Source organism: Chenopodium quinoa, unplaced genomic scaffold, assembly GCF_001683475.1.
Source record: "Chenopodium quinoa cultivar QQ74 unplaced genomic scaffold, ASM168347v1, whole genome shotgun sequence".
NCBI lineage: Eukaryota > Viridiplantae > Streptophyta > Magnoliopsida > Caryophyllales > Amaranthaceae > Chenopodium > Chenopodium quinoa.
Window position 1 is genome coordinate 6,095,606 of NW_018743574.1, and position 17,106 is coordinate 6,112,711.

A 17,106-nucleotide genomic window follows, 5' to 3' on the forward strand; every position below is an offset into this window, starting at 1 on the left:
TTTGGGTAAATGCGTGTCCAACAAAAAGGGTCAGCAGTTCGATCCCTCTTAAAACCATAATTTATTTCCCTTCCTTGATATTCTTCCTTATTTTGATCAGAGTCCAAGCTCAAATACAACGGTGCTTTGTGATTAATATATTATAAAAATAATGCAACACTACTAATATTTATAAATGAAATTTAGCTAAATTACAGTAATTATGTATTAATATGGATTTTTTTAAAAAAAATTATTTTTTTATAACAAAACTATACAGAGTAGATATTCAGTGATTAGCATCCACATGTAAAATAAAATGTTTGATTTGTATGTGAGATGTAGGGCCCGTTCTAATTTATAGAACTGAATTGAAGTGAACTGAACTGATGGGAGCTAAACTGAACTGAATTGAATTGAATAAAGCTAAAATGAATTGTTTTTGAGAGAAGAAAATTAGGAGATGAATGAACTAAATTAATTGGAACTGAACTGAACTAAATTGAAATTAAGCTGAAGAGAACAGGCCCGTAATGAAAGGGTAAATGTACAAGGTTTTCTAAGTGGCTGTGCATATCGTGTTAACATAATAATTGAGCAAAACACAATTTGTGTATCAGCCTGTCTTGTGTGTTTTCGGCCACACCGTGTGGCCACTTAAAGTAACCCCTATAATACAGACCGTCTTTTGTGTATCCACCTTGTGGCCACTTAAAGTAACCTCTATAATACAGATCAATTTGTTTATCAGCCCCCGTTTTGTGTGCGGTAGGCCACACCATGTGACCACTTAGAGTAACCCCCCTATAACATTGATTAAGGGCCTATTCTCATTGACTGAAAGCAGCTGAACTGAGCTGAACTGAACTTAGTAATTAGTGATTTTTAACTGTGGATTAGTGATCTTTGATTATTTATTGATTATTTATTACTATACATATGTGCATATACATATGTACATATTAAAATATTTATGAAAAATATACTTTCTAATTATAATATTTATGGAAAATATATTATAAACATGAAACCCCAAAACATTTTAAACACATATACTATATAATTTAAAAATAAAATAGTATTATGACAAAAGAACACAAAACACTTTGTTGTTTAATTTTTTTAAAAAATAAAAAATAATAAAATAAAATTACGTTTTCAGTTGCAAATAATCGTTGCTTGTTGTACCCTACACAATTTTATTCGTTTACATGAACTAGGGATTCCATTTACGCACCAAGTTGAAGTCATGGAGCGAAGAGAAGATCATATATACTATGTACGATCCTAACAGAAAAACAGCTATGGATATTGTACGACAAGAAATAACTAATCAGATATGGGAGTCAGTTCAGAGGAATGTCGAGGTAATGGAGGAGCTTGGTGGACAAGAAGAGGAAGAACTAACCGATTATGAAAATTAGTTTAAGTTGTGTAGTACTCTAATTTTCTCAATGAGTTTAACAGTAGAAATGTATATAAAAAAAATAGAACCATTTTAACAATGAATTGTATCAATATTATTATTATTATTATTATTATTATTATTATTATTATTATTATTATTATTATTATTATTATTATTATTATTATTATTATTATCGTCGTTGTAATGAGAGCTTAAAAAATGAAATTTGGCTTTATATCATTAGCAATATCATTAGACATAAACTGAACTGAACTGAACTGAATTTCAACGTACGAGAACAGGCTCTAAGTAACCCCTATAATACAGACTGAGTAACCCCAATAACATTGACCGAGTAACTCTATAACAATGACGAAATAACCCCTTTAACACTGACTAAGTAACCCCCATTACACTAGCGAAGTAATCCCATAACATTAACCCAGCCACACATAAGACTTTGTGTTTGTGCATTTTGCACGTTAAAACTCCTACAAAATTGTATGAAGAGAGGGTTCCATTCATGACATATCTTATTAAAACCCATTTTCATACAAGAAGAGTAACAATTTCATCTATTAAAACATGTCATACCTGACCATTTTGATGAAATGTATCCCTCAGTAATAATTATCAATACTTGTATTCTTGTGAAGGATGAGCCTTTGGGGTGAAAAAATGTTTTTATAAGAAATAAAATTTTCAATTTTCCGTTTATTTGGTTTGTGAAGGGGTGAAATATAATTAGTGCGAATTTGTACCCTTAATGATAAAAAAATACTTTTATTTACGAAGTGATATTTTCATCCCTCTTCCTTTCGCCCCCCATTCTCCTCCTGACCATTTTACTCTTGTTTTTATTTTCTACTATACAACTTTAATTGTAAGGAAGCAAACAAAGGAGATTACTTTACAAGTGTGTTTTTAATGAATGAAACATAAATTTTCAGTGAATATATGTTTTGTTAAAACCAAACGAAGCATGGATTCACACTCCCTTCTTTTTTTAATTGCATCAATTTGACCAGCATAAAAATTTCATGTAGTTGACTTGTTTTTATTAAAAATATTGTGTAAATGAGTTCGTTGTGGAGTAAAAGAGTGGTAGTGGTGAATAGTTTACAAAGTATGTAAAAGTAAAAAATAGGAATAAAATACAAAGTACTTCGTACTACAAAGTATTAAAAAAGGGTGAGTGGCGTAGGAGTAGGGATCATGTGAAGAGAGAGATAATAAAATACGGAGTAGTGTAGAGTATTTTCAATTAAAGAAGTGTTGTAAATAAAAATAAAATGACCGGTTTCAATTAAAGGGTTACAATTTAAAAAAGAAAACGCAAAAAAAATGTTGCGATTGAAAATCAGGTGAATATAATGCATCTTTTATATCGGAATAATTTAGGGAGGATTGGTGTACCCCACAAAGCCACACGGCGACACACCTGAAATTGACACCAGCTGTTAGAACCTAGGAAGTTGGAGTGAGCTCCAATACCGATTCACCGCAGCTGTAGGAAGAGAGAGAAAGTGAAATAGAGATCGAAGGAGCGCACGATACCAATTTACCAGAAATACTAAGGAACAAGAGAACAAAAAGCAAAAATTGGAAAAAAAAATAGAAATATCACCAAAACAAAATTAAGACGGTTTCTTATTCTGTCTATATTTCTCTCTTCCCTCTCTTCATTTCTCATTTTTATTCCTCTGCTAATGCAATTTCTTAGGGTTTTCCTGTAAATTCTTCTCTTTTCTTTGTACCAATCTCAATCAGCGTTTCCAGAACATTCGATTTCGCGGCTGATATTTGATCAGATTATGAACTTGTTTATCGTTGTTCGTTGATTGCACTATCCAAGGATTTGAGCGATTAATCAGGAGTCACCATGTTTGAAGCGCATGTAAGTAATTTAATGCTTCATTTTGCGTTTTTGTTTCATGATTTTGATATAATTTGATTCTCGAATAACGATCATTGGCTCTGAGTAAGTAGATTTCAAATGTGTTTAGTTGCTAATTTTAGGCGAAATTAGATTGTGGATTATTTAAATGAAGAATAAGATTAATGCGACATGTTTGAGTTTTTGCCTGATTACAGTAGTTTGCCTCGTTATTTGGACGAAGAAATGTGTACATTTTAGCATCATTTTCGTGTTTTTCGTAAATTGCTATTGGATTTGTTTTGTTTTCACGCTGTAACTGAGGAAATTGAATGTGTTTAGGCTGATTAGGCGAATACGGCTCGTAGATGCTTTAGAAGAAGAATGAGATGCATGAGATTGTTTGAATATTGCCTGATGACAGAGTTTGTTTAAAGGCGTGTTTGAATATTATTTTTATCATCAGTAATGTGCCAAAGTAAGAACGAATTGTTTTTTTTTTTTTTTTTTTTTATTGGAATGCGAAAGTTAACTTACTGCCTAGCAGAGTGTAGGAGTGTTTTTCTAAGAATGTAGGGAGCATAATAGGACTTTGGTTAGAGAATCTCTTTGGTAGTGCTTCCAAGTGCTGTGTCACTTTATCTAGAGTTCTAAGTTTGTGACACTAGGTTTAGCATTGTCCGGGATTTGTAAGGTTCAATACTCCAATCAATGTGAAAATGTGTTGGTAGCTAGTAGCTTTCAAATGAGTACAGAAGATAAATGGTTCTTTTGACATGGAAAGATGGTCCTTTTTAATGATTTTTGGTTGCTCAAAGAAACTATGGACCCAAGGATTTGCTGGTGTCTTAGTGTTTTAAGCTTTGTTGGGACTGAGTGGTTCTTTTTGACAGCATTTTGATTCCTTGCATCAGGAGCTATACAGGGTCTTTCATCAGTAATGCTGTATCATGGATTTGTGTTTTGTGATTCTTTTACAGCACTCTTTGCCCTCTTCTATGCCTTCACCTTTGTTATTAGATCTCTGGTTTTAATTACGTGTGTATACACTGTAGTGACATGATTGACATATTTTACTTGCAGGTCCTGCAGTTGCTTAAAAGATATTTAGGTGAATATGTTCATGGACTTTCCTTGGAGGCTTTAAGAGTTAGTGTATGGAAAGGTTTGTAACTTATTAGTATTATTTTTTCGTTTATTCATCTTTTTCTTTTACTCATTGTGATTGCAAGATGGGTAAGTTAGGTTGACAATTATAAAAAAGTTTAATTGTTCAATTGTAATTTGTTCTTCTTGTTGTTTGTGTGTTGTAGGTTTCATATTATAGTTTATTTATTTGCTCCCTGATTTCTGCAGCCAAAGTTTCTTATAGATGTCCCATGCAATAAAAGATCCATTTTTTTTTAATTTTTATTTTTTTTAAAAATTTTTATCATGTCAATTTTATATCCTCTGTAAAAGGGCATCTCAATCTTTTGCGGTTTTACTTAACTATAGGGACATTTTGCATTTGCTCGATAGTTATTTCTTTTAATTGTTTATGTTCATGTACTCAATTCAGATTTAATTTGGTAGCTCGATTGGTAGAAATCTTTACTTCAAGTAGCATTTCTTATGCAAGATTTAAGTCTTTTGCTTGGTGTAAAGTTAGTCAATTGTTTGACAAATGTGGTCAACAGTTTTTGAGTTATCCTATATTCACATCTAATCTGTTGTGCTCGATATAAAAATTGATTTGTACAGCAAAAATAATTCTATGTGATTTCAGGTGATGTTGTTCTTAAAGATTTAAAGTTAAAGGCAGAAGCATTGAACTCGCTTAAGCTTCCTGTTACAGTAAAAGCTGGTTTTATCGGCACTATAACACTAAAGGTACCAAATCAAATCCTCCAGGATCAGTTATTACTATGTTATTCATTTTGTATTCTTATTTCTATTAACCTTTACTATATGATGACACTTGATATTGGTACCTTATCTTTTTATTTATTTATTTATTTATTTATTATTGTTATTTTTATAGAATTATTAGTTTTCTTTTGCATAGACTTCTAGAACTATTTGTTTTATCTTTTGTAATGCTTATATAATTACTGAGTTTCTTTTTATTGTAAAAAAAATGTATAGTTAGTAGGGTCATAAGATTGGAAGTCTATAATGTTCATGGTATGGTTTCTGATGTTTACATGGGTAAAAAGATGGAAGTAATGTTATCTTGGTGGAAATTAAATTGGAAGACAGGGAGGATCTGCTTTTCATGTTTTAAACGTTTTATTATTTTTTGGCATTTAGAATCTATTATTATGTTTTTGTCAGTTTAGTGGTTACTAGGGAGTCATTGTAAACCCAAACAAAAGTTTCGAGGGATCAAGTGATTGATGAAATATCCAAAAGCTTCCTACCAAGTGCTGCTTAATGCTTGTGTGTTATGCTTTTAAAGGTATTGTGTCGTCACATGCATTTTAGCACCCCAAAGTCTTTAATGCTATAAGAAACTTTATCTTTCACTTACAAAGCTCATTGATAACTTCGTCTCTTTCATTAAAAAAGTCTTCCACCACCACCACCACCACCACCACCATCCATTATTCTACTATTAAAATCTAGGGAAACAGGATAGAGAAATTCAAAGGATTTAAAGAAAAGAGTTTTCCCAGGGATAATCAGAAGGACAACCTTATGGTGTTTGGTAGTCAGGAAAATTTTGAAGATGGAGGAGTCAATGGAAGTGGGGGTGTTGGTTGTCATGGTTGATAGTATTGCCAAAGAAAGAAGAGTGGAGGTTAACTGGCACTACCAACTTACCAAGCCAAAAAAGGGGTATTGCCAAAATAGATGGGTGGTTAGTAGGTAGGGGCATTTATGTCTTTTGTCATTCTTTCTTGCCTGTCCTTGCCAAAATCAAGTTTGTCATTTAAAAAGAAATGGAGGAAGCAGGAAAATGAAGTCTAACTTGTCTCCAAGCTACTTAATTTAAAATCCTAAAGATTAATTAACGAACCAAGATAACCCACTGATGAACAAAATCAACTTTGGAATCCCAAGGGATCATAATTATAGTAAATAAGTATCTTTATATTCGATTAAGTAAATAATCAATTTTGGATCACCTACTTTGCTTCCATATTACACAAATCCAGCCAACATAAGTTTCATTGGTCATTCTCTATATCCACCAAAACGCTGTGCATAGTTGTTATATCAATGTGGAACCTCTTCAGGGTACCTTTTTCTTTGTCAAGTAATACCTTGATGGGTTGAGGCTCTAAGCCTAAAAAAAGAACTTAAAATTGATGAGAATCTGTAGGAATACTTCTTTTGCAAGTGCACCACCAAATTGGCAACAGGAGTACGGGACCATCTTTCTCAATTCAGTAGGTCAACCTTTCTTCATCTTTCTTTTTCTAGCTACAAGAGAATTTTTCGCCGAACAAAGCTGAACCTTATCCCAAACAATTCTAATGATTATCGCTGAAGGGACTGAACCTAAGTACAAGATAATTAACAAGCTCTTCCTCCTTGAGTCAAACTACACTGGCATGTATAGTTTTTCTCTTTAGAATATCCTCATTTCAATTGGGATCTTCTCTTTGGCTGCCGTCCAAGAAAAGAGGCAAGCTATAGAATATGCCTCATATTTTATTCAAAATCAAGTAAAGCCTTTTTTTTTTTTTTTTTTTTTTTTTGAGGGAAAATCAGATAATTTGACAATAAAAGAGTTGTAATCAAGTAAAGCTTAATACAACTCTTTTATTGTCAAATTATCTGGTTTTCAAAGGCTATAAATTAACTTACTGACTGTAAATGTTATCTGTCCTTTTCTTCATTACAGTATATCAGAGTGTCTTTCTTTGAAGGTTTGGTTAGTTAACCTTAGAAAAGTAACGTTTTTTCTTGCACAACCCTTTATTTAGGAAAAGAACTTTACAACAATTGGTGGTAGGAGCTGTGAATGCTATTCATTTCATTGCAAACTAATAATTAATAACTCCCTCCATCACTTATTGTTTACTCCATTTATTTTTTCGCGGTCTTTAAATAACATGTTTGACCATTAATATCTTCAACTGTGTATTGGTAGAAACTCTATAAAGTTGATATTTTGAAGTTTTTGCTCTAACGAATCTAACAAGATCCCACATTACTATGTTTTTTCTAATATATCAATGGAACTTCCTAAAGAAGGCTGGATTGCTTCTTCATGTTCTGGCATATTCTGATTGATTGGCATTTAAAGTACCTCTAGGCTTGTTCTTTGGAAACTTGCTAACTTCTTTATGAACCTTATAGGTACCTTGGAAAAGTCTTGGCAAAGAACCCGTGATCGTTCTCATAGATCGTGTTTTTGTTCTTGCTGATCCTGCACCTGATGGAAGAACACTCAAGGTAGGATTATTTCCTATTTAAATAGAAAGGCTGCTCTCTGCGTGTAATTGACTTACATGTGGATTCCCATTCTTAATTTTAGTATTTTTTGCTCCTTTTTTTCAGTAATTGTGAATTTACTTTGAATGTTTTTACATTCAGGAAGAGGATAGAGAGAGACTCTTTCAAGATAAACTTCATCAGATTGAGGTGTGTATCCATGGGCTCATTATCATTAGGTGACATTGTTTATTTGATTGTGAAATGTAGTATTTTTTTTTTTTTTTTACTTTGTGATTGCATTGACTCTCTTTGTAGGGTAACATATATTTCTTCTGTGTGCTGTAGTCATGGATATTGAGCTTCTATGTATGTAAACCTGGTTTCTGTTTATGGATTCAAGTCTTTAGGGAACTTCATCCCACTATATTGTTGCCTCTCTCTTTCCTTCAATTTTTTTCTCTTTTCAATTAGCGGCGGAGCCAAGGGAGGGGAGGGGGGATTTGGTGTGGGCCATGGCCTCCCCCATGGCTGTAAATATTTATTATAGGTAGCAATAATTAGCACATGATAAGTTGTAGTAGTGAAGGTTTAGTTAGGTTTCAATGTTCAATTTGTCTTCCTCATTTTGGGTTCGATTCCTGTGCCTTGTATTTTTTTGTTTATTTTGCTTTAGTGCCTTGATCGCTTGTAGTAAATAAGTAGTATCCAGTTTCAGGTCTTTGGACATTTGTCTCTATTTCCAAAATGTATTCAACTAGATATTTTACTTTTCATAAAAATATTCGGGTTCACTCGTTTAATTTTTATTGTTCTAGAATGGAAATCATTGTATTTTATATTATAACAAAGTAATATCTAATTGTTTTTGAGTACCACAGACATAAGATTTGGCTCCCCTAACAAAAAAATTCTTGCTCCGCCACTGTTTTTAATGTATATGTGTTTCTGTCTAAAATTGTATTATGGTATCAAGAATTTCTAGTTGCCTTCTTTGGAAATGAGTAAGAATGGGGCCTGTGGTGCCTGAATTGGCTGAATATCGGGTGGCCGTGCTGCATTTAGCTGATTTAAACTCTGTTTAGCCCTCACTAGCTGCCAATAAAAAGGAATTGAGTTTGCAACTTGACAGTATTCTACATCTCATCACTCATGATCCATGCTTGAAATACTTTATGCATAACTTGTGCTTTATATATTCTACATGCATTTTTTCCTATATCAACTCCTGCTTTGGCTCTGTCTTTTATTTTGTCTTCATGCTGATTCCATATCTTGAAAATCGATCTTTAATATCAATCTATTAGATATTTTACACTTTTCATAGCATATACATTTTTCTGTAGATGTAAGATTCTCATGGTCAGTATTCCAATCTCGCTCTGTGTCTTTCTCGTTAAAGTCTAAAGCAAACCAAGATTCCATCATTAGAACACCTAAGTATATTTGACTGCTGTGCTTTTCACTTTGTTCCTCTGTGCATATAGATAATGTGTATGTCTATAGTGCCATCAGACCCAGCACTTCCAGTTGTTGCTGTTTGTTTTTACTTGAAGAAATACTGGAAGCTGCGAAAGTACAATGTTTAGGAACTTTCACCCTTTGTATTAATGCTGTTACACTGGTGGGGACCATTGTGCCCACTGTGGTTGCTATTTTCATCTCCTTGGGGTGGTGGTGGTGGTGAAGAGAAGGGGATAACTCCTCAATTATTACCTACGTCTGGAAGCAGCTGTGACTTTGACTTCTTATTTTAAGGATCTGAATGATTTTAGTACAGGGCCCTTGTAGATTGTAATAATTGGACCTCTGTCCATCTTCCAATTTATGTAAAGGAGTTTTTTTAGAGATCAATTTACTCAAATGATTACTATGCTAAGAAAGCTGACTAAATGTACCTGGACATTCTCAAAATAGCATATCTGATCAGGGAGTATGTACGCAACATCTGCATGTTTATTTATTTATTTATTTTTTATTTTATTTTTCTTTTTACTGTCTTGTGCAGGAAACTGAAGCAGCAACACTTGAAGCAATGTCTAGATCAAAGCTTGGAAGTGTATGCTCCCAAACCTTATATTTTGAGCATTATGTGTTTGATTATAGTTTTTCTACTTGCTTTATTTAATCAACCATGCTAAGAATTTTATGGTGTGCTTATAACAATTTTCTCTGTGAAGACTCTTTGTGCATATGCATCACCTTTTTGACATTTTAGTTGTATGACTGTATAAGGCACAAAATTGTAATGGTGGCTTCCTTTCTCCTTCGAAAGCTCAAGCTGAAAGAATCTCTTCTTATGGAATTGTTTATTTTTTGTTGGTGCCGATAAATCGTATTGAAGGCATAGTTTTTTATCCACTTCTTTTCTTTGTTATTTTTGTTGTGTCCTGGCTGTAGCTTGCAATTGTCTATTGATATTTTGAGCGCTTCATATATTTTTTTTTTATTATTTTTATTTATTTATTTATTTATAATCATCTCATAGCTTTCATTTAGACCCGAAGATCCTGGACCTTTGTTCATGTTCTTGACTATTTGTGTTTCCAGAATGCTTCAGGAAATTCTTGGCTTGGCTCTCTTATAGCCACCATCATCGGAAATCTTAAAATCACAATTAGCAATGTTCATATCAGATATGAGGATACTGTAAGGTGAACAACTATCAAGTTAACCCATGAAAAGGCTTAGACTTTCTTTTGGTTCTGAAACAAGTATTTTTAAATGTTATCTCTGTATTTCTTTTCTGCTGGCAGTAATTATGGACATCCTTTTGCCTGCGGTGTTACCTTGGCAAAACTTGCTGCTGTTACAATGGATGAGCAAGGAAATGAGACCTTTGATACAAGTGGTGCTCTTGATAAATTGCGCAAGGTGAGACTTCATTTATCTTCATCTCTACAGGAACTGCACCCCCATTTTTTTATTTTTTAGTTGTTGGACATGCTTGCTCTACTTGGTGGTTTTAATTGTTTGCTAAAATTGATATCTTTCTGCCTCACAATGTCATTTTGTGGTTACAGTCCTTGCAGCTTGAAAGACTTGCTATTTATCATGATTCTGACAAACCTCCTTGGCAAATTGATGAAAATTGGCAAAATCTTAGTCCAAGCAAGTGGATCGAGGTTTGTGGTCACCTATGAATTAAATAGGAGTAAAGTGTGTAGCACTACTTGCTTTTTTTTGCTACCTCTGACATACATTTTTCCCAGATTTTTGAAGAGGGTATTAACGAACCTGCACCTCAACCTGATTTTGGCTCATCATGGGCTTTAAACCGTACGTATTTAGTTGCGCCTATCAATGGAGTGCTTAGATATCACCGGCTTGGAAGCCAAGAAAGAAACAATCCAGAGATTCCGTTTGAGAAAGCTTCACTTTTCTTGAATGATGTTTCCTTGACTGTCACAGAGGTATTTGATATTGCTTATGCATTCACACACACCTCGGCTTTTTATAATTAAAAAAGGAAGAATTGCTTTTAGTCTGAAAAAATGTAATAGAAGGTGGATGTTATTCTGATAAGACAAGAATTGTACTATTGGCGTACTTTATAAGTGTTTCCCCATCACACTCCCTTGTCTTCTTTGTCTCTTAGGGTTTGCAGAAAGACAAAATACCTCCTATGTTTCAAAGAGTTATAATTGGTAACAAAGAATTTTAATTTTTTCCTGTTTTGAAATAATTCTCTATTGTGAAAATATACATAACTGAATATAATAATGTAGCATTTTTTTAACCATTTAGTTGTATATGTAAATGTATGTAAATTGTAACAATTATATTAATAGATGCCAAGGGGTTGAGGGGGTGCCTATGTGTCATCCATAATTGATTTCAAGAATATTGCTCAGATTCTTTGAATCTAATACTTTTTAGCTATATGAAATTCAAAAATAGGGAAGCTATACCTTTATATCCTTAAATATATGTTGGTTGCCAAGTGCGCCTTCCAATCGTCAATGGATCCATCATCCACAACATTGAAGATGTTCACTTGTTCCTTTTTGTTGTTCTTATTTTTCTTATCTCTTTTTGATATTCCTTTGTACCGTTTTGTTAGTCTCATTTTAAATCTTTATATTAAAGAGAGAGAAATCCCACGTATGGGATTAAGGCTTTGATTGATTGGTTTATTGATATATTAAAGAGAGAGAAACTTTGATGGAGAACTTAATTCCTCTGTTCTTTATGTTCTACTCACTCCGTCCCTTATTTAATGTCTTTTCTCATTTTTCAAGGAAATTAAGGAGAATGGAGGGAGTGAGGAATATTATATATGGAAGATAAATAGTAGAGAATATTATATGGAGAAGATATAAAGTATAGAATATTGTATGGGAAAGATTAAATGTTTATTATATATGGAAAAGGTTATAAAAGGTGTATAAATTAAGTTAAAATTATGTAATATTTTTAGAAACAGGCACAACATTTTGGGACACCTAAACTAGATAACAGGCATGCAAATAAGGGACGGAGGGAGTATTTAGTTATTATAGATGTGATTTTAAGAAAATATTGAAAAGTGAGTGTAAGATAAAGTAGGATAAAGTAAGGGAGAGAATGTTAAAAGGTGAGCGGATGTAAAAAGGTAAATAAAGTAACAGAGAGGGTGTGGAAAGGAGTAATTATGGCGGGGAAAAAAGGGTAAAATATTTAAGGGGGTAAGCCTTAAATAGAATAAAGCATAGTTAGTAGAGTAAAACATAATGAACTAAAATGGAAAGTGAGTAGACCAAAAATAATATGGATGGAGTATGGTCTTGATTTCTTTTATAAGATTTTTATTTAAGAAATTTTCATATGCAAGTTGTTGTCTATGTATTTTTATTTATATGTATTTTTTTAATCATTGTGACAGGCTCAATATTATGATTGGTTAAAACTCGTGGAGGTCATTTCAAGGTACAGGATACATGTTGAAGTTTTGCATTTGAGGCCCGGTGTTCCAGTTTCAGATGAACCCCGTTTGTGGTGGCATTATGCCGTGCAAGCAACTTTGCAGCAGAGAAGAGTGTGGTAAGGATTTTCTTTTCTAAATATTTTGTTTGTGCAAGTGTGTCATGTCAGTTTGGAGGTTAGGTATTGTGATGGTAGGTATCTTCTTTACTTTGTATCAGTAGACCTAAATCAACTCATTGTTTCTATTTTCAGCTATTCCTTTTCGTGGGAACGTATTCAGCATCTTTGCCAGCTGCGCCGACGTTATATTCATGTATATGCTAATTTTTTGCAACAACTGCCTGATGTTGATAATGAAGAGCTGCGACAGATTGAAAGGGATCTTGACTCGAAAGTGATCCTTTTGTGGAGGTGTGTGTTACTCGACGCTTCACCTTTACTTGATAAATTAGAAGAAGTCTTAAACAGGGTGTGTTGGGGCTTCCTTGATACGATGCTGGAAGGGATCGGATGTTTGTGGTGGAGAAATTGGGTTAGGGGTTGTTCTTGTTTTTACTTATGCTTGTAAATTTTTCGCCGTTGTATGGTTGCACTGTTTATGTTAAGAAACATGTTTATGTAATTGGAGAGTTCTGTGTTTGTCTTTTCACTTTCTTTGTGTGTTGTTATTTTCCCTTTTACTGTTTTTGAGTTGCCACAAAGGTGTTGTGTAGGGCTTGGAATGTTGAAGGAGAATGTTGTGGCTTGATGCTGGTTTGGACAATTTACCTTTAGAGAATGGAAAATTACCTATTTATTTACTTGTTAGGGGGGTTGTTAAGGATTTATTTATTTTGTTTTTGTTTTGAAGCTGATTATTAATTATGACAGCAAAGAAGCAAATCTCTTACTTCTTCTGAAACTTAATGAGGCCCCAGCGGCCATGGGGACATTATTACAAAATATTTCTTCTATGGCCGCTTTCAACATTATAGTGTATTGTTCTTTTCAGGTTACTCGCTCATGCTAAGGTTGAATCTGCAAAGTCGAAAGAAGCAGCTGTGCAAAAGAAGCTTGGAAAGAGAAGCTGGTTTTCTCTCAACTGGTGTGTATATGCTTTTGCTGATCATGTACCCTATTGATTCGTTTTTGAAGTGTTGTAATATTTGCTACGCGTGCTATTTCAGGCAGGCTTCACCTGAAGATGATGCTGTTTCAGATGGTTCAGATGTGTCTGAGTTAACACAGGAAAAGTTGACAAAAGAAGAGTGGCAGGCAATTAATAATCTTTTAAGTTATCAGCCTGATGGAGAACTTGCTTTGTATTCGGGGAAGGATGGACAGAATATGGTACAGTTTCTTGTTGATGTATCTATTGGTCAGGCTGCTGCAAAAATCATTGATATACATGGCACAGAAGTTCTTTGTGGTAGATTTGAGCTACTTAAAGTGTCAACCAAACTCAAACATAGGAGCACTTGTTGTGATTTATCATTGAGATTCTATGGTTTGTATGCTCCAGAAGGCTCCCTTGCGCAGGTTGTTGTTTAGTTTGATTTTTTGCTCATCTGTTTTTACATTTTAGCTACATGTTCCTGTCTTGTTTATAATATATTAGTATATTACTATACTTGTTTAAAAAGCATTGTTTTTTGCATATTTTGTGTTTAAACTTGAAGTTTGATTAGCTAAACCAATGATGATATGGATCTTGATTTTGCTACTTTTGCTTAGTTAGTTTCTTTGTTCTGCTGTTTTTTGACAGAGTGTTTGTAGTGAGCAAAAGGAGAATGCATTGGTTGCCAGTTTTGTGCGGTCACCAGTGGGGGAAAATGTAGACTGGAGGCTTTCGGCCATCATGTGTCCTTGCCATGTCACGGTAATTCTGCAAAATCCAACGCTATGTGCATGAGTATTTGATTATTGTTGTGGGTATTTTTACTGGAGAGGTTAATAATACATATGATCTGTACTTCTAGTCAAATTTATGGGGTAAAAATGTTTCTTGGGTTTCCTTCAGATTTGTACTTATGGGGGTTGTTTAGATTACCTCTATTTAATGTAAAATGCAGAATGCTTGGGCTTACCAAGTTAGATCTGTGAAAGGGGTGGCTCATGTTGTTTTGTGGCTTGTTGTCAACACATGTTTTTGTTAATTGGAATCATAGTGAAGACCTGAAAAATGAGGCTTTTTGTTTGGCAGCATTTCTGTCGTGGATTAAATAACTAGAATAAAAAAATGTAAATAATTTATGAAACCTCACTTTTACTCTCATGTATGAGTTTCCAGAAAGGTTTTTTACAATCTTTACAGGTGTTTGGTACACCTGTCATTCTCCCCTTTAACTCAACTCCCCAAATAGTCACTTCATCTTATCAATTACCATCATCCAGCCACACCACTACGACCTTTGCCTTATCTGTCATAAAATTCCCGAATTGCTCATCACTCCAATGGTTAAACAAGATATAAATCAAGGGCCTGATGCTTATGTGTGGGTTAATATGATAACTAGGGATGGCAATTTAGTTCGAATTCGATCCGATCCGAGGAAAAAAATCCGATTCGAATCCGATATTAAGAAGTCCGAATCCGAGTCCGCTAAAAAAAGTCCGACTCCGAATGAGTGGTGGATCGGGACTCGGATCTTGAGTGGGGTCCGATCCGAAAGATCCGAGTCCGACCCATTTGAAGATAACGTCTGTTTTTTCATTATATCTGACTCCTTATGGAGTATATAAATACTCCATATGAAACAAAAAACCCTATGTCCTTTACCCCAGCCGCCACATTCTACTTCCTGTGGTTCATCTCCCATCTATTATCTCTTTTTCTCTCCCCTCTTTCTCTGCACCTCATTCCCTTATTTCTTACTATAATCCAAGTTAATTTCTATTATAATATATTCCATTCTTGACTCTCACTCACACTCGTCTTTTCAATAAGTAATTAGATACGAAAATGGTGATGCAAGAAGAGTGTCCACTACCCAACAATTAGTTTCCTTTCAATATCTGACTTTTTTTTTATTTTTATTTATTTATTTTTATAAATAACTCAATATATGACTTTTTAATTGGGAGAAAGTCATCAATTGTTCTTGGCCTTGCTTTGTTTGTCATTTGTTGTAAATTTATAAGGATGGACGTCAATTTTACATCTATTGTTTGTTGCTACAATCGTTTGTGATTTCGATAATCGGATTTGGTTTCGGAGGTCCGGCAATTTGGAGGTCCAGAAATCCGGTGGATTCGGATTCGGGGGAGGCTTGTCCGGACTCGGATCCGAATTCGGATCCAAATTTGTACTCCGTTTATCAATCGGATCGGATTCGGATCTTGTTAGGTCCGACCCGAATCCGATCCGTTGCCATTCCTAATGATAACTATATGGTAAGGTCAGTTTAGTTGGTCAAAGTGAAATGATGATGATTTATATGGTTTATGATTTTTTGATGAGTGTTGTTTTTATGTGAGGGTTGTGAGTTGATGATGAGATGTTAAAAGACTGGCTGATATGTTTTCTGTGAGTGTGATGCTCTGTGTATTGCAAGATAGGGAAGAAGCCCCCGCTAAAAATCTTTATGATGATTTCCTCATTCAAGATTTAGGTCTTGTAACTTTTGGACTACTTGCACAACTAGCACTACACAACCACTCCATTGCCAGGGGTCACCATATTAAGTTAGCGGTCCATACTCCATACAATATTACCATGATTTTGCAAACCACTCTATGCTGTGGACTCTTGCATTTGAGAAGTTGAATTCCGTAAGTGTGACATTATTTGGTTATGTAGCGGTCATTTTCAGCATTTTAGGTCCAAAAAGTTGCTACTCAGTAAACAAACTACATTGAGGTGTCTGATGCTGCATTGCTACCTGATATGATTTTTCTTTGGATGTAGTTATTATGTGTAACTCCTTTAGGTGTAATATTAGCGAGGCTGTGTGATTCTCGCTTCCATCTTTAACCTTAGATGATGAAACTACTGCTTTTTCTCTGCTTTCTGTCATCTTTTCTGATGTGCCTGATCCTTTACTGAAAATTTTAGAGACTTTTTTTTTTTTTTTGACAAAGATTTTAATGGAAAGTTATGAACGCGTGATGGAGTTTCTGAAGAGGAGCAACGCAGTTAGTCCTACTGTCGCTATAGAGACTGCCACAGCATTACAGGTAATGTAGGAAAGCTTATGTGATATCTGTTAGTAATCAATAATTTCTTAATTTTGTCTGTTGTAGATGACAACTACTTTAACTAGTCATTCATATACTGCCCTGTTCAAATTTATTATTAGTCTGTGATACTCATTGAATAATTTTTTTTATGGACAGATGAAGTTTGAAAAGGTTACACGTAAAGCTCAGGAGCAATTTCAATTGGTTTTGGAGGAACAGAGCAGGTATTTATTTGTATTATTTGATATAATTTGGAAATTTACTTTGGCTTTAGAGGCATCTTTTTCACAGCTGTGATTATTATGATGTCGGACTTTGAACTTGGGTGCATAGAAGCAAGCCAAATGTTCTTTAAAGCACAACCTGATCTTATTTGATCAAGCAATGTCTATTTTGTCTTCTGTTGATGGCATCA

The 17,106-nt window shown here is 34.1% G+C and overlaps 1 protein-coding gene across 9 annotated transcripts in view; it reads left to right on the top strand.

The window, feature by feature from the left end:
• The first annotated feature begins 2,608 nt into the window (after nucleotides 1–2,608).
• Nucleotides 2,609–17,106, top strand: part of LOC110682332 — a 49,784-nt gene continuing 35,286 nt past the window's right edge. For 7 of the 9 annotated variants that reach the window (XM_021858656.1, XM_021858655.1, XM_021858657.1 and 4 more), the window contains exons 1-16: nucleotides 4,308–4,428; nucleotides 5,032–5,135; nucleotides 7,554–7,649; nucleotides 7,791–7,838; nucleotides 9,637–9,687; nucleotides 10,179–10,282; nucleotides 10,385–10,502; nucleotides 10,652–10,753; nucleotides 10,841–11,041; nucleotides 12,493–12,650; nucleotides 12,786–12,944; nucleotides 13,525–13,617; nucleotides 13,700–14,051; nucleotides 14,278–14,391; nucleotides 16,593–16,688; nucleotides 16,848–16,915. In XM_021858656.1, the coding sequence (XP_021714348.1) occupies nucleotides 4,323–4,428; nucleotides 5,032–5,135; nucleotides 7,554–7,649; nucleotides 7,791–7,838; nucleotides 9,637–9,687; nucleotides 10,179–10,282; nucleotides 10,385–10,502; nucleotides 10,652–10,753; nucleotides 10,841–11,041; nucleotides 12,493–12,650; nucleotides 12,786–12,944; nucleotides 13,525–13,617; nucleotides 13,700–14,051; nucleotides 14,278–14,391; nucleotides 16,593–16,688; nucleotides 16,848–16,915 (1,970 nt within the window). In that variant the 5' untranslated portion in view covers nucleotides 4,308–4,322. Of the gene's footprint in view, nucleotides 3,285–4,307; nucleotides 4,429–5,031; nucleotides 5,136–7,553; nucleotides 7,650–7,790; nucleotides 7,839–9,636; nucleotides 9,688–10,178; nucleotides 10,283–10,384; nucleotides 10,503–10,651; nucleotides 10,754–10,840; nucleotides 11,042–12,492; nucleotides 12,651–12,785; nucleotides 12,945–13,524; nucleotides 13,618–13,699; nucleotides 14,052–14,277; nucleotides 14,392–16,592; nucleotides 16,689–16,847; nucleotides 16,916–17,106 lie in introns of those variants that run through there. The other 2 variants (XM_021858661.1, XM_021858662.1) reach the window with 1 other exon arrangement.